Here is a 20,214-nt window from a genome sequence, read left to right as displayed (position 1 = left end):
TTCATCGGTGCACAAATTTGAACTTATTCAAATGTTTTTGTTCAGTAATTATACTAGTTCAAAGGTTTATGGTTGAGTGCCATGGAGTGGATTTAAAACAAATAAAAAATAAAATGGTATCTCTACGTCTTCCTGTCATGTTAAATTGTAAAAGACTAACATTCAATAATAATAATAATAATAATATGCTTTATTTATATAGCACCTTTCTAGAAATAAAATTCACAAAGTGCTTTTGCAGGAAAGAAAAAATAAATAAATACATAATCAATAACCAAAACACATTTTTAAAAGCAACAATGATTTTTTTTTGTTGCTTAAACTGTTGCTGAGTTCATCTTCAGTTATTTTTAGTTAAAAGTTCATTAATGATGATTCATCTTTTCCTGTTGTATTTTTACGCTTCAGTCCCAAGCCTGCCGCTTCCGTCCCTTCGCCTCCTGGTGGCCCCGTTGCAGCTTCTGTCTGCCGCTATGTGGCAGCTGGTGAAGCAGAAGGATGTGATGAACTATGAGAAGATCCAGCAGTTTGTGTTCACGGTGACCGAAGCCGTCCCTGGTCTCCTCGACCAAAGACAGCGAGCCCAACTCATCCTGGGTCTAAGAGCGAGGGTGAGCAGTGCGGTTTAATCACACGACAAAATTGTCAATGATCTTGATTTAACATGTTCAATATTTTTCAGCTGATTCTGGAGCTTTGCAAGGACTCGGCTCGGGGTTCTGTCGATTCTCAAATGATCCAAAGCTATTTGGATCGACTTCCAATATCGTCGTCGAACATGGATGTAAGGACAGTGAAAGAATGCTTTTTTTTTAAAGTTTATGTAAATGACTGAACATAATAGTTAAATGGCGTGAATCCTGTCTCTTGCAGTTCAGGGATGCAGAGGTGAATACGACAGAGTCCATTTTCATCGCCCTTGTTCAGAGTCTGCTGAAAGACCCGGTTGAAAGAGCGTATTTCTTTCAGGTCAGATCATTTCTCGATTCGAGGATTCTCTTCGTTGAATGCTCTTCTTCAGTGCAGTAAATAATCCTGTCTTACAGGAAGTGTTCCCCGTGGAATATGGGCCAAAGTATGACGCTGCTCTCCATGTGTTGTTGTGGGAGTTGCTCTCAAAACTTGAAAAGCTGCGCCCGGTCCCAGATTTAAAACAGGTATCCAGCGGCCCTCTTGATCCAATTGCCTGGAATTGGCGCACCTCTGGAAAAAGTTACAAAAATTGTCCCCGAAACCTGAGGTGAAAACAGCCGTCCTGTGATTTCAGACTGCGGCCTGGCTCGGCTCGGCTCCTCCTGCGCTGGAGGAATGCGTTCGGTCTTTTCCGGGAGAGCTGGGCTTAATCTTGGAGCTCTATAAATCTGCAGGATTACTGAAAGTCCCACGTGAGTTCTACTGAATAAGTGTGACAGTTTGAACTATCAGCCTCTTAAATTACAAGATTGATCTACGCATCTGTGAAAATGTGTACAATTACACAAAGGAATTGTCTGTGCATTTACTTGATGTGCAGTTTCTACTTTTATATGCATATATTTATATATATCGTTGCTTGTTTTGCACCACAATTAGACAATTTTGAAATATGATGTGTAACAATTTGGCTTTAAGTGCCAGATCAATCGATTTTTATATGAAAATGAAATACCAGTGTTTGTTTAATAAAATAAAATAAAAGTTTTAGGTGTCTTCATGTTCAACAATATTGATATTTATCTGAAGCAACTGAACACTTATTTTCTTGAACAGGATTTAATAAACAAAGTCATTTTGGGTTTCTGTCACCTGGCCTTTGGAATAAAAATATGACGAGCCTTGTTGCAATTATCTGATGTTTAGGATAAAAAAATAATGAGCTGATTCATCTCAAGCCTAATCATTCAAAAAAAAAGTCTATTTTGCGAACGCTGCATTTAGGTTCCATTAACTGCCTTAAAATGACAAATAGCTGATTGTTTTCCTCTTTTTTTTTGCAGATGGCCCTTCCTCCACCATCGGTAGCTGCATCATGTCTGCTTTATCCATTCCTCCCTCTCAGAAGACGAGTATCTCCGTTGGCCTGGAGTCGATCCACAGCTACGCTAATATCCTCAACCCCGTCGCGCTAGTTGGAGCGGACCAGTACAGCATTGTGGCCGTCTACACTGAAACCGAAGACGGAGCCCCTGAGGTGGATGAGGAAGCGATCAAGTCGGCCGAAGTACAAGTACAAGTACAAACGGACTTCTACGAAGAGGAGATAGTGGCTGCTGGTGCTGATAAAGCAAGTCCTGGAGAGGCTGCCTTCTTAAGGCCGGAGGAAGCCGGTGAGACTGTTGATGTCGCTAAAGCTCTGGAGACTCTGGCGAAGACTTTTGCACTAAAGAAGAAAATCCTCTGCCAGGACGCACTGGCCGGAAAGTGTGATGATTCATCGCTTAATGACGAGCTTGGTTCAGGAAATGCACCGGATGAAGGAAAAACGCACGAAATGAGGGACCAAAGTGACGTGGAAAAAGAAAACATTGTTGAGGAGGTGATGGAGGATTTCCAGCCTGGAGACTTGGAGAGCATTATGAACTCTTGCACGGACTTGAACGATGACCACGAATCCTGTTCTCTCCACGAGGAAACGTCGGATGTCTCTGAAACGGTGTCGGAAACGCACCGGTCGGTCGGTTTATCCGTGCGTCGGTCGTCTCGTCTGCAAACAAAGGCTTTGCCCGGTTGGAAGGCGACTCAAAAAATCAAGAGGCTGTGCAGCGTTATTAGCGAAGAACCCAGAATGTACACAAATATTCTACTTTACTTTATGTACTTTTATGTATTTCATTTATTGTGCTAAGCCAGTGTTTCTCTATTTCCTGTTAAGCCCCACCCCCCCACGACTATAAATAGTATAATTTGTCCATAAAATTGTTACAAGTACACTTCTGCATAACATTCTATCCTCATTAACATATATTATTCTTTGTTTTAAGTGGATATATATCCCCAAAAAATACAAAAAAAGCTATTGCCAGATGTAAAGGAGTTCATTTTCTAGTGTTAACACTTTTTATAGTAGATTCAACATCAACGTTTTTCTTTCACCAGGAACAAAACTGATGTTTCACTCGCCCCCTCTGTGATAGCCATCAAAGGAATTGATAACGGTAATATTTGGCACGATTATCTTGAACCTTTTTGACTAAAAATCAATATTTTATTTTATGTCTTTATTTTTTTCTTTGCAGGAGATTCTAACGAGATGACATCCATAATCTTTACCTGCTCAAAATGTCCCTTCCACAGCAGTGATGCAAACAGCCCCCCTCACTTCCACATGCAGACGGTCCAAACGGAAGCGTACGGGACACTTTCAGGGTCCGACTTCGCACCGTCTCCCTGCGGCACAGATGAAATCTTTACATCGATCAAGCTTTATACCAAAGGAAACGTTGAGCAGAGCGGAGACGAACGGCCCAACGATCAGAGCGGCGCCGGTGCGTCTCGCAGCCGAGGCAGACGGAAGGCCCTCGCGTGCGAGACCTGCGGGAAGACGTTCACCCGGACATCAGACGTCAGGCGGCACCAGCTCACTCACACCGGGGAGAGGCCGTTCCACTGTTCCCGGTGTGAGCGAACCTTCCAGCACTCGTGGGATCTGGCCAAACACCAGATTAAACATCAAGGCGTGGCCGTCGCTTTCTCCTGTCAGCTGTGCAGAAGCACCTTTTCCAACCTCCGCACGCTGACGGTCCACCATAAGAGGTTTCACTCGCAGGAGAGCCGGCTTCCGCAGATGTGCTCCATCTGCGGCCAGAGGTTCTCCACTCCCGCGGACCTGACGGAGCACAAGAAGTCTCACGTCGCCAGTAAGCGCTACGTCTGCCACCAGTGCGACGAGGGCTTCGACTCCCTGCTCGCGCGCTCCCAGCACCGGCAGGTGCACCAGGTCAAACGGCAATTTAAATGCCAACACTGTGAGAAGACGTTTACTCGCCGGTCGGACGTCAAGAGGCACCAGTCGACCCACACTGGGGAGAGGCCGTACCAGTGCGACCAGTGCAACAAGTCCTTCTCCCTCCGCTTCATGCTCATCAAACACCTCCGCGTCCACACTGGCGAGCGGCCGTTCCAGTGCTCCCATTGCCCCAAGACGTTCACCCTGGTGTCCGTGCTGGCCAGACACGAGAGGATGCACACCGGGGAGAAGCCGTTCCTCTGCTCTCAGTGCGGGAAGGGCTTTTTGTCGCAGGGGGAGCTTTCAAAGCACCACAGGTCTCACGTGGACGACAAGCCCTACGCCTGCCTTCTGTGTAACAAGCGATTCAAGAGCAAGAAGACCCAGCAGGAGCACGCCATCTCCCACAGCGGCGCCCGGCCGTACCCGTGCGCCTACTGCGGGAAGGGCTTCACCAAACCGTACGCGCTGACCCGGCACAACCTCATCCACACGGGAGAGCGGCCCTTCCCCTGCGGCCACTGCGAGAAGTCGTTCCTCACCCTCGGCGAAGCCCAGCTGCACCGGAGGATCCACACGGGCGAGCGGCCGTACCCCTGCAGCACCTGCGAGCTGAAGTTCAAGAGCTCGTCGGAGTTGGCGCGGCACAAGCGCTGCCATTCCGGCTTGAGACCACGCTGCGAGCGATGCATGGAAACGTTCCCGTCTAAAGCCAAGCTGAAGAAGCACACGGAAGCTCACGGGCAAGAGGGAGAAGCAGCGCAGCGCGTGGACTCGCCCGAGAACGTTTGAGCCGGAGATTACAGTCGAGTGAAGCTGTTTATTAAAAAAACATTTTCACTGCATACAACTGTGTGTTGCTTTGATTTCATTGATTTCAGTCTGCCAGTCGTGTTATTACTGCTGCTTTCTTAAAACGTGACCGGTGTAAGAATGCACATGGAGACACACGCGCACACACACACACACACTTATCAATTATAATGTTACTTTTACAGTTGAAGCCATAAGAATAAAATAAATAGGGAAGGGGTATTGTGATTCATGACATTTGAATCCAGTAAAGTCTCTTTGCAGGAGAGAGGGAGCTGGTCGTCGGGTAAAGTTCAGTTGGTAGCCTGTAAAACGTAAACTTTTAATAACGTTTAACAGTGTAATAAACGTTGGCTGTAAAGTGTCTTTCGGTTTCGCTTCAGTCGTTTTGCTGTTGTTGGATTTACTTTCTATTTTAAGGCGTGACTCTCAACTCAAGTTCTTTATCTTACCAAAATGTCACACTTAAAACCTGCGAAGGGTCATCGGGTTATAAAGCTCAAGATGAATTATAACCACCATAAACCGGACCTCATTTCCTCCGCAGACATCCAGCTGTCGTTCGCCTTGCTCGCTGTTGCTTTCATATGACGAGCAAAAGGGCCTGTTCTGTTCAGCAGAGACTTTAGAAGTCAGAAGTTAAGCTATTTCATCTTTTTTTAAATGTCCACAGAAAATGGACTTTACATGATCAAACATTATTCTCTGCTGCCCAAGTAATCAGAATGTGAGTTCTAAGACTGTTGGATTATTATCTCCGTCTTGTTTCAAAGGCGTCTGTCTGGGCGGTCCCTTCTCTGCCATCATGTGGCTGTAATGCTCATCCGAGTAAAAGAAAGACGTTTTAATGTGATTCATTAACTCAGCAGCTTTAATTAGATGCAACTGAGGGTTGATGGGATGGAGGCGCACGCCAAGAAAGAGTCACCGGGATAAAACTGGAAGCATCATTTAACAGATACATGACAATCTCAAGGAAAGGCTTGAAAGGTGTGTCTATTTTTATTTTATTTTGAGCATTGTGTATGTTTTTCATTGTATGTTAAATTGATGCTGATTGAAAGATCATATGGGGCCGTTTGGGTTTTCATAATTTGCAACAAAAAATTTTTTTTTACATTTCATAAAGTTAACTTCTCGGGTCATGATTTTAATTTACATTTAATAATCGTAGTGACTAACAAACAGAGATTTGACTTCAGTTCATGCCTCGTTGAAAGTAAACACAACGTATCCAAACCAATGCATAATGTAAATGTTGGACCACTTTGCAACGAGGAGGCCTTTATAATAATTACATTGGAGAGCCACAAAGCCCATATTCTTGCTTTAAACTAAATAACATAACATTTCATCAAGACATGATGAGAAACCTCAGCCATTAATTCAATGATAGATTTCAAATTAATCAGCATCAATTCACTGATTAACGATTTATTGATCTGTAATGTGCAATTAAGACTTTCCTTCTTGCATAAAACAAGACAGACAGTTTTTCACTTGTTCTCTTATTACACAAATTAACCTACAGCTAAAGCCAAGGAGATGCCCCCTCCACACCGAGAGAGGGGTGTGCATTGGTGCCCTTCAGGTCTCTCCTCTCGTCGTGATCGGAGGGAGAGGAAGCGACGAGCCGGCGGATATTGGGGTGTGACCATCAGCACGGGGATTTGAGGATCCGCTGACCATGCGGGTGGAAGGAGCGCTCGGGATAAGCAAATAGCTGCGGTGGAAACGAGGGGGCTGCGGATGCAGATAACGGCGAGACGCGGCGCCCATCGCTGAGATTTACAGTCCGGTTGGCATTGGTGGCGTTTGGTGGTGGATTAATATCCAGTCGTAAAAGGAGTGGGGGGGGGGGGGGGGCGGATTGTGTGTTGGGGGACGCCAATAGCGAAGGCGCTGATAGAGGAAGAAAGAGGGAGGGGAGTGGGTAAACCCGGGGGACGGGATCATGAGCTCTTCACTTCGCTACGGCTCACCGTCAGCTTCGCCGAGTCCCAACCGACGAGCTCCGGATTGGGAACGCGATCGGCTTGCGGTGCGACGGCTTTCATCCCCGCGGGGTCTTGACCTGCTCAGTGCCCCTCCTCTTCCTCGTCGGCCGTCTGCGATCCCTGGCGACTTGCTGTCACCCTACCAAAGGCAAGAAGAGCAGCTCCACCTATCCCTGTCCATGTGCTCAGACGCCTCATTGGCACCCCCTGCGCCGCCACCACCACCTGTGGCCGCTGCCCCGCCCTGCTGCCGCCCGGTGGGAGTCATGCACCTGCTGCGCCTGGGCCTCCTTGCCTTCAGCTGCCTCTTCTGGGCAGCCGGCTTGGCCATCTTCACCCTGGGTGTGTGGGCACAGATTTCCCTGGCAGACTTTATGCTGTTGTCTGCCAATCGCTACCCCAATGCGCCGCTCATCCTTCTGTCTACGGGTGCCATCGTCACCGCCTGGGGCTTTCTAGGTTGCCTGGGGGTGGCTGCAAATCTGCCCCGTGTGCTTCGGGTTTATGGGTTCTTTCAACTTGCCGCGCTAATAGCCGGATTGGCCGCTGGACTCTCGGGCCTCTTCTACCGCGAAGACATTGCCGGGGGATTTCGGAGTGGCTTACAGCGAGCGGTGGCCGGCTACACGGAGGATGAAGGCCGTGCCGACGCGTTAGACAGTCTGCAGCGAGCCCTGGAATGTTGTGGAGCCCAGAGCTGGCGTGACTGGCTTACTTCTGATTGGGCTATCCAACATATGACCTTCCTGCCCGTGGAGAACGGCACTTCTGTGTCGCTGCCGGACAGCTGTTGCACGAGGCGCAAGGGCTGCAAGAATCGACCTCTTCTGTCAGACGATAATGAAGGAGCACTCGCTGCAGGGATCCACCCGCGCGGCTGCTTTGGCAAGGTCTTCAGCATGGTCAACGACAACGTCTTCCACATTGCTGTCGCTGTGCTAGGGCTAGCATTCACCCAGATCGGAGGCATTGTCCTGGCTTGTCTGCTCGCGAACAAACTGTCACCGAGACAATGTCAACGTGCGGTGGCACATTAATGGTTGGAGGCCACAGGCGACCAAGGACTGGCCCATCTGCAGATCATTTTAAGTAGAATGAACTCCTCAAAGATTAGCAGGGCTGCAAAGCGAAGGGGAGTTGGTTTCGGCTCCCTTGTTGCAGCAACATCGGAATGTGCAGGCATGCATGCACAAAAGCTCCTGCTGAGACATCAAAAAACATATTTGTTTCTATATTGAGAATGTTTTAGCTAATCATTAAAGGAGAATTTAGGGGGGGGGCTTCAGAAAGCAGAAACTCCTCTGACTTTGTCTTTTGCATATTTTTAGAAATGTCCTCCTTCATTCAGAGAAATGTGTCATCTGTTAATTTTGTGCCCGCAGGACACGAATTTGATTGGTCAGTAAATCTCTAAATCTTCTGGATTTAAGTACAATGATATTTGTGTCCTAATTTTGCGATATGATTTGGTTTTAAATATTGGTCTGGACTATCGCTTCCCTTCATAGATGTAGACTGAATTAAAAAAAAAATACATTTTAAAAATGATTTGTATGTCTGACTCCAGATGAGCGAGACTGTGTTCAGCAGATGTTCACGTCTACATCATTTCGTTTTCCCATCACAGACATTGTGCTATAATGGTTCTTTTGAGAGGAGCATCATCATTTGCTGTCGTCAGTGGTATTTTGTGCTGTTTATAGCTCTGACTGTGTAGCCGGCGGTATTTCCACTGTCTTGAGTTGCTTTGCCAAGATGACTGCCTGAAAAATGTTCCTCCAGATGTCTCTTTGTTTCTAAGACCTTTGTCTATCCCGAAGCACAACTTTGTTTAAATCCTTGAATATTGTGACTAGCAATACTTTACTTTATAGTTTGTACCGTAATGAAATGTTCCCATAGTGTCCTGTTGTACAATGCATGAAACCCCAGCAAAGCAGAATAACCACAAGTTAAAAAAATTAATAATAATATGGATATATCTTTATTTGCTTTCTTATCAAGGGTTAGATGTCATGACTGATAACACTGTCAAGCTGTATTGTGCTCAGGCTCTCTAGCACACACCCGAGCTTATCCATGTATGACGTCCCTTTTATTGCTCTTGTAATGATAAAGTAAGAAATATATCACATGTATGTATTTAATGATGTACTCGAGCAACAATGACATCTTGTTTAGAGACCTTTTTGGAGTTTAAATTTGGGTTTTTTTATTCTTTTTTTTTAGCAAAGAATATACCCCCCCTCCAAACAGAGGGCAGGTGGAACCTCCTGTCTGCATTTTAAAGGCCTTCAGACACAGCTTCCGTTCTTGATTTTATGTGAAAGGCCTTGCTGGAAGTGTGCCAGAGTGGTAAATCCACACCGCTGGGAGAGGTCGATCCTAACTGGATCCTCTGTCCATGCAATTGTGAATTATGGCTATAGCTGAATGGCATCTATTTTCCACCACCTGAGACGGTGGTGATTGCACGGGACCTTGAAGGGGAGGCATCGGGCACAGACACACCCTGCCGAGTGTCTGTGGTGAAACATGAACGACTAAAGCAGCATCCATACAATCACGTAACAGAAAATAAACTGGACGGAAGGTGGTACATTTTCATAATTATTCCACACATTTTCTGAAATGTTTGATGCTTCGGGACAGGGAACCTTTGGACTCTGGACTCGAACCGTGACTCCCATTCTCATGGCCTAATAATGGTATTGATTGGCCTACATTATGCTCCAATAAGGCTTGCCGATGCTGACTGACTAATTAAACTGTCCTTGTTCAACCTATTTTGCCTGAGGTAGCCACATCCCCACCAGCGGGAAAGCTGAACAATGAGAGATATTCAAGCAACGCCTTTAGTTCGGAAAAATACAAGGAGCTTTTGAACCAAATATGGAAAACACTCCTTAGAGAAAGACAACAGAATATATTTGTGTTATTAAATAAAGTATGTAACAACTTTATTTGTGACAGTCGACAACACAATCTTTAATGACTGAATACACTTTACATTTGGGTTACAGACGTGGAAACACGCTTGATTCATGAAAGTTGTAGATTTTTATTGTTTTTAATGGTTTGTTTATTTAAATGTCTGGCTTCCCATTAAATGATCAGAAATTGAACCTGCTAAAATAAACGCTGCTTTATCTTTAAACACATGGGTGTGTCTGTAAATGATGCCTCCTTGTTCTGATTCTAGCTCAAGAGGAAACCAGAAGTCCCACTGTCTGGATATATGTATTGTTCTGGAAAGTCATTTGGATTTGTCCTAATCTGTCCTGGAAATTTATCCATTTCGTTCAGATGCATTTTTTTTAAAATAGATGGTAAGAATATTATATATTATATTATATTATATTATATTACAGTATATTATATTCTATTATTATTATACATGTAGGGGAGAATGTAAAAAGTTGATCGACGTCTGTAAATCATTTTTAAAATGTATTGCGGATGAAGTATGAGCCTTTAGGCCTGTTTCTACTCTCCGCCTCTTAAGTCTGCCCCACAGCTGACTCCTTTAGTCCTTTGCCGTTTGTTCAGCAGCCTGTACTCTGCCCTACATATATTTGGCAATTCTCACCACCGCCGCTTAACCCGGCTCCTGCGCGTAAAAGCTGCCGCGCTACGCCACGCCGCGCATGGACATGTAGCAGTGTGCGCGCACAGCGAGGGCTCCGCAATGGATTTAAAAGCCGAACTCCTCAAGTCCATTTGGTACGCTTTCACATCACTGGACGTCGAGAAGTGCGGAAAAGTGTCCAAGTCGCAGTTGAAGGTAAGAAGGGAGATCTGTGTTCGTTATGGGACCAGGAAACGGAGCCCGACGCGCGTCTGCAGAAGGAATAGTTCAAATGATCTTAAACTGCGCTGATTTATGGAGACTGTGAGGAGAACGTTTAAGAGAGGCACACACATACACACAAACACCGCTCAAGATAATACGTGTCAGAAAAAGTGATCGAAAGTCTTTAACAATGGGGCTGAGCGCAACCTCAGGCTGGGAACTCAAAGTCCAGCATTTCCATAAACGGTGACGCACTCCCTCCACTGAATGGCCAAGATGGCCAGTAGAGAGGGCGAGAAGAAGAGATCTGATTTGTGTCCCATTTCCCCTCCGTGCCTGTTTCCATCGAGCCCCAACATGCCTGATTGAGCCCCGACAGGAGAGAAGAATCCTGGGAAATAGCAGAACGCTGTCCTGACATGCTGACTGGCTGAGGCTTAATCTGTGTGTGTGAAGAAACGCAGAGGTTTCGTTTGTGTTTTTGACCGCTGTGTTCCCTCCTCAGGTGCTTTCACACAACCTGTACACCGTCCTGAACATCCCGCATGACCCGGTGGCTCTGGAGGAGCACTTCCAGGATGACGACGATGGGCCGGTGTCTAATCATGGCTACATGCCCTACCTCAACAAGTACATCCTGGACAAGGTACATCTGAGACCACGATCGCCGTAGCAACAAATACAGAGATCAACAGATATAGTCTCACTTGTGTTTCATTTCATTTCATTTATTTATTTATTTCACCCCTGGGATTCAAAATAATCACATAATACATGATGAGAATATATATATGTATTATTATGAGTATTTCTGCCAGTATCACACACATTAATAATAAATACTCAATATTTTCAAAAATCACTACATTCACAATTAAAAGGTTTTTTTTAAATATTTGATTTGTTTTAATATTTGTCATGTGGTAATAACAATATTGCATTTTATTTATAGAGCACTTTTCGAAATTCTCAATGATGCTCTTACAGGGACAAAAAAAAGAGTTAGCAAATCAGACATTAAATATAAATGTAGCCTCTTAAATAACAAGTGAAAGATGAAATAAAAGTGTGTGCGTGCTCAAGGCCCGCATGTGCGTATGTCGAGTGAATTTCTTCTTTTTATTTTACATTATATGAATTATACTACACACAGAAAGAAAGAAAGAATCTCATTGGTTGAGATATCAAGACTGTTTTGAATCCAGTCTCATCGACCTCTGTTTGGTGTTTTTTTTTTCTTCTTTTCTTTCAAGGTCAAAGAAGGGACGTTTGACAAGGAGAAGTTTGACGACCTTTGCTGGATGATGACCAGCAAGAAGAACTTTGCGGGGCCGTCAAAGCGGGCCGTGCTATCCGAAAGAGACTGTTTCAAGCTCTTCTGTTTATTCAACCTCCTGTCTGAGGACCGCTACCCGCTGGTGATGATGCAGGAGGAGGTAAGACAGGTTGATGAAGGACGACTGTCATGTGGGAGGTAAAAAATGTTGAGAACGACGGGATTATCAGAATCAGAATAAGATTATAAGAATCTGACGGACTTGTTGTGGGCTGACAAAACCGAACTCTATGCTACCGAAATCGATTACATTTTATTTGCAGGGTTTGCTACACTTTATAGCATAAAATTCAATCATTTTTGACTGTACAGCAAGCAAGAAGGGTCATATTTTGATATAGAATTTGCATTGCATGTAAAATGCCCTTCCTCAACATGCAGTGGGTAAATAAAGGTCACCATGGAATCAAGGCAGCACCCACTTATTTAAAAGAGACGGTGCTAAATCGTTAGAGAGAATTAGTTTGTTCCACATGAAACCAGCATGTGTTTCCATAAAGGAAAAAAAACATTTTAACATTTATTCACAGCAGAAAAAAGCAAGTGCAAGTCGGATAATGAGTTTCTTCCTTCCTGTACTTCCTCCGTAATGGTTTTGGTTTCCTGTTTCCAAATATAAACTGAATTAGAGCAGAATCAGAACAGTAGCTTTCTCTCAACAAAGGAAATATACCCCAGAAAACAACTCCTCCCCAGTCAGTAGGAGCTGCTATACCGTCCAGCATTTGAAGCATTTTCACCAAACCCTTTTTAAACCCTCTTCCTATAAATGTGCTGTTTTAGGTGGAATATCTCCTCAAGAAAATCTCCACAGGAATGAGCCAGGAGTGGGATGGGAAGCCCTTGGAGGACCTGCTATCACAGGACGCCACAGGCGGGGAAGAGGGCATGTCTGTCTGGAGCTTCCTGGAACACATGGGCGCAGGCCGGCTGCTTAAGGTCACCAGTGCCGAAGCCTTTAGTCTGGCTTTGAATGAGGTCTTTCTGGAGATGTATCACAATGTCCTCAAGATGGTGAGCGTCTCATTTACCGTCTCCCTCTTTGCTCGTCGTTGTGTCCCTTATCCTTCGCCTCTTTCCCTTTGCTTCTAGGGTTACATGTGGAAAAAGGGCCATGTGCGTAGGAACTGGACTGAGCGTTGGTTTGTGCTCCAGCCATCCTCCGTGACTTATTACGTCAGCGAGGACCTGAAGGACAAGAGGGGGGAGATCCAGCTGGATAAGAGCTGCGTCGTCGAGGTGGGCGAGGAAAGGCGATGTAAACACTGCGTGATTATTTACGCGCGGTTCGGGGGGGGCGTTTGTATTTCGATACCATCGTCGCAGCATCAATCTGGAAATGTGTTTTCAGTCTGTTCCAGACAGGGAGGGGAAGCGCTGCATGCTCTGTGTGAAAACCCACAATAAAACGTTTGAGATGAGCGCATCAGACCAGAAGCAGAAGGTGGAGTGGACACAAGGTGTGTTGGTGTGTATGAAAATCAGCATTCACAGCCAGAGGCGTGAAATAATGTGCGTGGATTTAATGGAAGCGTTCGACGTTTGAATGCGAGCAATCTTCTCATCACAGCAGACCATTGGTCCATAAAAAGAGCATATTGAAGCTATTCTTCGTGTACGAGAGAATCGACGAGTTGAAATCTACAGCGATGTGAGCTCGTCGCAGGTTATCAGAGACGTAGCTTAAAGCCGGGTCTCTTACAGACACTGAAGATGATCTTCAATGTGTGGATGAAACTCTGGTAGACGTGTAAAAAGAAAGGAGTAATATTTGATGCAGCGTGAACGAGAACAGTCTTTATGGAGATTTAGGTTCTCTAATCAATCCATTATTTTAGAATGAGATCACATTAAAATGCAAAGTTATTCAAAATTGTTCTCAATAGTAATAAACCAAAGGTATTTGATTTTACTCGACATTTTACACCTGATCAGACATGCAAATCTTCCTTTGTTGGCCACTGCTATTATTTTTAATAATATGTACCTACAACTTGTTACCTCAGCCTCTATTTCCATGCTTGCTAATAGCTATCCAGACTGCCCTCCGCCTCCAGAGAGAGGGCAAGTCCTCCCTTCATCACGAACTCAAGCTGAAGAGGCGCTTCCAGCGGGACAACAGCCAGCGGCAGCGCAGCCAGAGCGCCCGGAGCAGCTGCAGCAGCCGGAGCAGCCAATCAGACGACTCCAACCTCCAGGAGCTGGAGAAAGAAAAGGACAGGCAGGACTTGGAGATAGAGAGCATCATACAGGTCGGAGCATAAGGGATCCACGAGGAGTCAAATAATAAAAAAAATAACACAGAGTCAATATTGAGTTTGCTCCGTCTGTATCCCCGCAGCATGCGCGCGAATTAGAAGCCAAGCGAAGAGAGGCAGAAGAAAAGGAGAAGAAGAAACAAAGGGAGGTGCAGATGGAGCTGGAGAGACAGCTGAAAGAAGCCGAGACGGTCAGAGAGCTTTTCCACATGACAACCTTTACATTCGGTGAAAATAGCATGAAAACATCGACATGATCAAATTCAGGCTGTACCTTCAGTGATTGTTTTTAACTGGGGGGGGGGGGGCAGTAATGACAGTCTAGCAAGCGATGATTCAGGAACATGTTGGCTCTCTCCGTCCAGTATGTGTGCGTGTGTAAAAGTACACACGTGTGTATTTTCCCAGCTGAGAGACAGCATGCAGGAGGAGATGAAGGAGAAGGCGAGGGAGGCGGAGCAACAGAAGAAGAGGATCCAGGAGTTGGAGCTGACGCAGCAGGAACTGGAGGCTGCCCTCAACATACAGATCCAGGCTCGGCTGGAGGAGGAGCGGGCCAGACAGGAGCTGGAGAGGTAGCGAACGTGGAGATCCACGCCCTCCCCTAAAAGTCTGGCCCTGCGTCACTAAAACCGGAATGTTTTTACTCCTCTATCTTTTTTAAAATCTCTTTCATTTCAACATTTAACCCAAAATAGCAATTTAAAAATTCTGTCCAATCTGTGAGTCCGTTTCTTCTCCGCTCCAGTTTGCTGCAAGTGGAAGAAGAGAAGAGGAAGGAGTGCCAGCTCCTCCAGGAGCAGCAGAGGGGCCTCAGCCCCGTAGAGGAGGCATCAGACAGCGCGGCAGAAGAGGACGCCCCTTCGGCCCTTCACTCTGCGTCTCGGGAGCTCCGGAATCTACAGGCCTCTCGCCAGAGGAGCCATCAGCACCTGGAGGTGAGACCGAGTGTTTTGGACTCCTGCTGCATGTTTAATACTATGAAAATAAGCATGGAATTGTTTGGGGCTTTCTCGTTTCCAGGAGGTACAAGAGAAGCTGAGGAACGCCACTCAACACGTACGGCACTGGAACGTCCAGCTGACCCGACTGATGACGCCCGTCGCTCCTGGAGGTGCGGCGGCGCTCTCTCTCTCTGCCCTGCGTCCTGATTAAACGTGGCGTAACAACTGTTAATTAAGCTGAGCAAATATTGCACTCAATCGCGCTTCAATCTATTCTTTGTCCAGCAGTAATGACATCAGGCGTGTCATTTCATTAATGTAGAACTTTATTAATTCAAGTTGCTGCATTTTGCTTGTCTGTGTTGCAAAGAGAATATTTTCAGATACATTGAAGATGAAAGGTTAACAGAATAATAGTTGAAGTATTATGTACAGTTAACAGAGGTTTGGAAAAATAATATTTCAAAGTCAGTATTGTTTTATTTTCTGTAAGTTTCTTTTTAATGCAGTAGTCAACATGAGATATTCAGCCGACAAACTAAGACAGAAATGTCACCTAAATTAGTTTTCAGCCTCACTCTAAAAGCCAAATATAACAGCGAACATCACACAAATGTAATTGTGTTGTTCAATGCTTTTTAGAACGTTTGGAACATCGAATGTCATCAAAAGGTTGGTGTCCCAAAAAGGAGGGAGCGCTGGCCAGTAACGAGTTCATCTCTAAATTCAAGATGAGAGCTGAACAGAACCGCCAGATCGGAGAGGACGAGGAGGTTCTGGAGGAGCAAATGGAGGCCGCCAGCCTGTCAGGCAAAGTGGAGGGAAAACCCAATGGACAAATGTGATGTTGACAGGAGGAGGGTTAGGGTTTCAAATCTGCAAGTTCAGAGATGATTTAAAAACAATCTTAAGTGTTTCAAACAAGAGGGGGAAATGTATCATATTTATATGTTGAAATGCGAAACCAACTGGAGACTGACTAGAATGACGAGAGCACTGTGATGCGGGACGTAATGAAAACACATTTGACAAATATGACCAGATAACCACACATTTGTACAATAAAATGAATATAATATCACATCATTTTGTGATATTTCCTTGATCAACCTCTCCGCTACAGATGTCTTCCACTGACAAATAGAGTTTGCTGGAGCTCTCTGTAATGGTCAGTGATTGAATGGAAGCTAATGTATTCGCTCAAGTTCTCTGCTGAAGAAAAATGTTGAATTGTACACACTTGAGTTCTTATGTGCCACTTCATTTCAAAGGGGAATGCTTTTACCTCACTCCAATTGTTAGTTGCTAATAAATTATGGTTTTCTTAACAATTAATTAGCTGACAGGTAATTAATGTTATATTTTTAAATGAATTTTCATGTCCAAAACATTTGTGGTTTTAATAAAGTGTAGATTTGCACAGTGCTTATGGTTGTTTGTACTTTCTGGAAACGCCATCGATTTTAAATCATTACATTTTATGACCTGAGGGTGGCGCTGCAGCAGCAGAAAAACAAATCTCAACCGGAAGTAAAACAAAATCAACTTCTGTTAATTATTCAATATGGCGGCTTTCACAGTAGTATCGTGTGCGCTGTGGGTGTGATTGTCGTGTAAAATCGAGCTTTTCAGCCATCAGACACGCTTTTTTTTCGGGCCATGAGTCTGTTTTTAACCGTGACGACGAACACCAGCTAACTAGCTCGCCATGTTTGCGTCTTCGCTTCTCAGAGAAGCCTCCAGACGGAAGGTCGGGCTGGTCTCTCTGTGTAACAGACTGTCCATCAACCAGCCCGGAAGCTCGGATGGAAACACGCACTCTCCGCCAGGAATACCCGCTGCTCTCCCGGACGCCGACATCGAGCCTCCCGCGGTGAAGCGCAGAAGACCCGTTAAAGACCCCCGCGACTGCTCCGTGCTTCTCTTTCCCGGCCAGGGCAGCCAGTTCGTGGGCATGGGAAGGGGACTTTTGAAGTACCCCAACGTCAGAGAAATGTTCACGGTAGCCCAGAGGATCCTGGGGTACGACCTGCTGTCTCTGTGCCTGGATGGGCCCAAGGAGGACCTGATGAAAACGGTTCACTGTCAACCGGCGGTGTTCGTCACCTCCCTGGCTGCCATTGAGAGGCTCAATTACGAAAACCCCAAGGTAGCCTCATCGTAGTTATTCAAAAGTGACATTTAATCAATATATTATTGAATTATTTATGGAATCGACGTACTGAAACTGACAGACGTGTACCCCACCTGTCTGTTTTTGTGTTGCTGCTTCTTTTTTTTCTTCTTCCTATAAGATGGTGCTCGATCATGTTTCCTCGGAGGATCGTGTTGACTCTGTTCTGCCTCCAGGCCATCGAGATGTGTGTCGCTGCTGCTGGATTCAGCGTTGGAGAATTTGCTGCCCTTGTTTTTTCTGGTTCCATAAACTATGCAGAAGGTAAAAAAAAAATATTCTGTGTGACAAATATGTTTGCTCACGTAAAAGTGCTGTTAAATCACATGTACTAATTTGCCTTGCAGCTCTGTATGCAGTGAAGGTGCGTGCAGAAGCCATGCAGACGGCATCGGAGCTGGCTCCTGGTGGGATGCTGTCCGTCGTTGGAAGGCGTGAGGCCCATTATAAACACGCCTGTGTGCAAGCTAAAGAGCACTGTAAAGGTCTGGGGATGGAGGATCCTGTCTGTTCTGTGGCCAACTATCTGTTCCCTGATGGCAGGGTCATCGCTGGGCACCAAAAGGTGTGGAGTATTAGCCGTCTAGAGTGTGACGGGAAAAACATGCGAGTCAGTCATGAAAGGTGTGAGAGCTGCTCTGGATCTTGTGATATTTGTCTCTTCAGGCTCTGGATTTCCTCCAGCAAAATTCAAGCGTTTTGAATTTCACGAGGACCAGTCCGCTGTCAGTCAGCGGAGCTTTTCACACCGAGTTGATGGAGTCTGCTGTCGAGCCTTTTAGAGAGGTGCTTCGGCAGGTGGAGGTCAGTCGAACACACTTTGGGCTCTTCCTAAGCCCGAAGCTAAATCTCAACATTTGCTTTATTTGTTCAGCCGACAGTCCAAATCCGGAATACTCTTCATTCATTGTCACAAAAAAATAAATCCACAAAACCTTACTTTGGAGAATATAGAACAATCCAGTGTTTGGAATTTTTGCTTTAAATATTAATATCATTACAAATCAAAAACTGTAATAATAATTGCTCTACTGATATTTCAAGAAAAAATGACGATTACATTTTCCAGTTTGTTTTTCCTGGATTCTCTGCTTTTTTTTTTTTTTTGTCCTAAAAAGGAAATTAAACATCTCGATCCTTCGGGACACAACAACGTACAGAGTCAGCCAAAAACAACCTATTATTGGTATTATAGTATTTTTTGGAGAAGCAGACCCCATCGAAATCGATTCATCGTGTAACATGTAGAGTTGTCTTCTGTTCAGGTCCGTCGTCCTGAGATCAACGTGTACTCCAACGTGGATGGGAAGCGCTACATGAGCGAGAGCCACGTCCGCAGGCAGCTGGTGAAGCAGCTGGTGTCGCCTGTGAAGTGGGAACAGACTCTGCACGAGATCTACCAGAGGACGCAGGGAAAGGAGTTCCCTCACACCTACGAGGTCGGCCCGGGAAGGCAACTTGGCGCCACCCTTCAAAGGTGTAACAGGAAGGCCTTCACATATTATGAACACGTGGAAGTCACCATTGATGATGATGATGATGATGATAACTGAAAATATCAGCCATGCAGGAGGTGAAAATAGTGGACAAGGCCTGCTAAACCTGCAAGCTCCTGTGGGTGGTTGTTGTTGTAGTGTATAATATAAAGGGTTTGTTTTCATTGAGACTACAACATGTCATCATTTTAAGTTTATTTATACCACAAGAAAAAGCACTTTATATCCAAAATAGAAAGTCCAGCTCCCTTCATGTTATATTAAGCCATTGTGCATCTCATTTATAAAAGTGTTTGGCCTCTTAAAACAGCAAGAAAGTAATTTGACTGCAGGCCAGCAACAGTCCAGTCAAGCAAAACAGGCTTTTTTTTTTTACTTTAACACAAATGTCAACCAACATTTCACTGCTGGCCAACACTGTAAAAACTATTGAAACAATTTTAACACACCCTGACAAATGTTTTTTTGTAATTAAAAAAAAATCCTTTTTCTGGTTATCTTTTGTCAAATTCAATACCATAAATGAGAATAGTATAAAAAGAGAAGTTAGAGTAAACGGGGAAAAAAATCAGTAAGAAAAACTCAATCATTTGCAAACAAATAAACGATGGCTGAAGAGACCTGCTCATGGCCCTTTGGGATTTCCATTCCACCCACAGTGCAACAAAAATGTCACAGCAGCCACCAATGCCACAGTCGCCAGTGCTCTGGTCCAGCCAGGGCTGTTTACTGGTTTAAAATGAGATACCTGGGAAAAAGAAAGTCAATTGTGTTTTAGTCATCTGTGAAGTTGATAATATTCTCCAAATATAGTTAAACAGGTTTAAGCACGTCCGACTAAAAAAAACACGATCTGTTTAGCACTGTCATCCTCTATTTACCTAGCATTTTCTTAAACTTGCTTTAGAAAGCGCTAACTTGTAAAATTTGGAATCAACGTCTTGAAAGGGGAACTTACTTTTTTCAACAGATGCACAATTGTTTTTATTTTTTATTTTATATAAATGGAACAGGCGTTTTGGGGCACATATGGTACATAGCATTGAGTATTAAGTTTGGGTGGCCAGTTTCGGAGTTGAAAACAAAAACATCAAAGTCACTCAAAGAGCTGCAAAGCAGTCCAGGTGTAACTGTGTCGACAGTAAAATGAGTAAGAATGTAATTATATATTATTTAAATGTACACGTTTCTGTAGGTTTAAGTTCAGGGTCGAGACAAATATTAAGAAAATAACCCTTTTTGTACTTTTTAGCAAAGGTGGCCAGACTTAGGAAAAGGTCAGGTGAGACAGATAATCCATGGAAAACAAGTGTTACCCAGGCTGCCCAGGTGTCCAATTTGAGGCCCCCCTGCCTGGGTTCGGTGCTCATTATCCATGACTTCACCGCTGTGGACAGGGAATGGAAACTCCATAAATGACCGTGGATGTCCCTGGAAGAGTCAAATATCAATTAACAAGCACCCCAAAAGATGAAGAAA

At 44.8% G+C, this 20,214-nt stretch overlaps 4 protein-coding genes across 4 annotated transcripts; all 4 read left to right on the top strand.

Annotated features, from left to right (window-relative positions):
• The first annotated feature begins 458 nt into the window (after nucleotides 1–458).
• Nucleotides 459–4,761, top strand: si:zfos-932h1.3 (uncharacterized). The gene is made up of 7 exons (XM_068755573.1): nucleotides 459–611; nucleotides 683–771; nucleotides 879–969; nucleotides 1,047–1,157; nucleotides 1,268–1,385; nucleotides 1,977–2,649; nucleotides 3,274–4,761. Exons 1-7 carry the CDS (start codon nucleotides 474–476, stop codon nucleotides 4,715–4,717), a joined length of 2,664 nt encoding a protein of 887 aa, XP_068611674.1. The 5' UTR covers nucleotides 459–473; the 3' UTR covers nucleotides 4,718–4,761.
• A 1,931-nt stretch (nucleotides 4,762–6,692) lies between these two features.
• LOC137911116 (tetraspanin-7-like) lies at nucleotides 6,693–7,772 on the top strand. The gene has a single exon (XM_068755535.1). It carries the CDS (start codon nucleotides 6,693–6,695, stop codon nucleotides 7,770–7,772), a length of 1,080 nt encoding a protein of 359 aa, XP_068611636.1.
• Nucleotides 7,773–10,423: 2,651 nt separating this feature from the next.
• Nucleotides 10,424–16,445, top strand: def6c (DEF6 guanine nucleotide exchange factor c). The gene is made up of 12 exons (XM_068755145.1): nucleotides 10,424–10,519; nucleotides 11,034–11,174; nucleotides 11,782–11,964; nucleotides 12,648–12,878; nucleotides 12,957–13,103; nucleotides 13,216–13,324; nucleotides 13,896–14,116; nucleotides 14,206–14,313; nucleotides 14,531–14,697; nucleotides 14,871–15,060; nucleotides 15,146–15,236; nucleotides 15,709–16,445. Exons 1-12 carry the CDS (start codon nucleotides 10,424–10,426, stop codon nucleotides 15,909–15,911), a joined length of 1,887 nt encoding a protein of 628 aa, XP_068611246.1. The 3' UTR covers nucleotides 15,912–16,445.
• Nucleotides 16,446–16,708: 263 nt separating this feature from the next.
• mcat (malonyl CoA:ACP acyltransferase (mitochondrial)) lies at nucleotides 16,709–19,433 on the top strand. The gene is made up of 5 exons (XM_068755362.1): nucleotides 16,709–17,215; nucleotides 17,416–17,503; nucleotides 17,587–17,804; nucleotides 17,906–18,043; nucleotides 18,505–19,433. The coding sequence occupies exons 1-5, from the start codon at nucleotides 16,775–16,777 to the stop codon at nucleotides 18,790–18,792; spliced, it is 1,173 nt and encodes a 390-aa protein (XP_068611463.1). The 5' UTR covers nucleotides 16,709–16,774; the 3' UTR covers nucleotides 18,793–19,433.
• Nucleotides 19,434–20,214: the final 781 nt, after the last annotated feature.

Source organism: Brachionichthys hirsutus, chromosome 22 (assembly GCF_040956055.1).
Source record: "Brachionichthys hirsutus isolate HB-005 chromosome 22, CSIRO-AGI_Bhir_v1, whole genome shotgun sequence".
NCBI lineage: Eukaryota > Metazoa > Chordata > Actinopteri > Lophiiformes > Brachionichthyidae > Brachionichthys > Brachionichthys hirsutus.
Note: the sequence above shows the minus strand (reverse complement) of the source record. Positions and strands in the feature narration are given on the sequence as shown.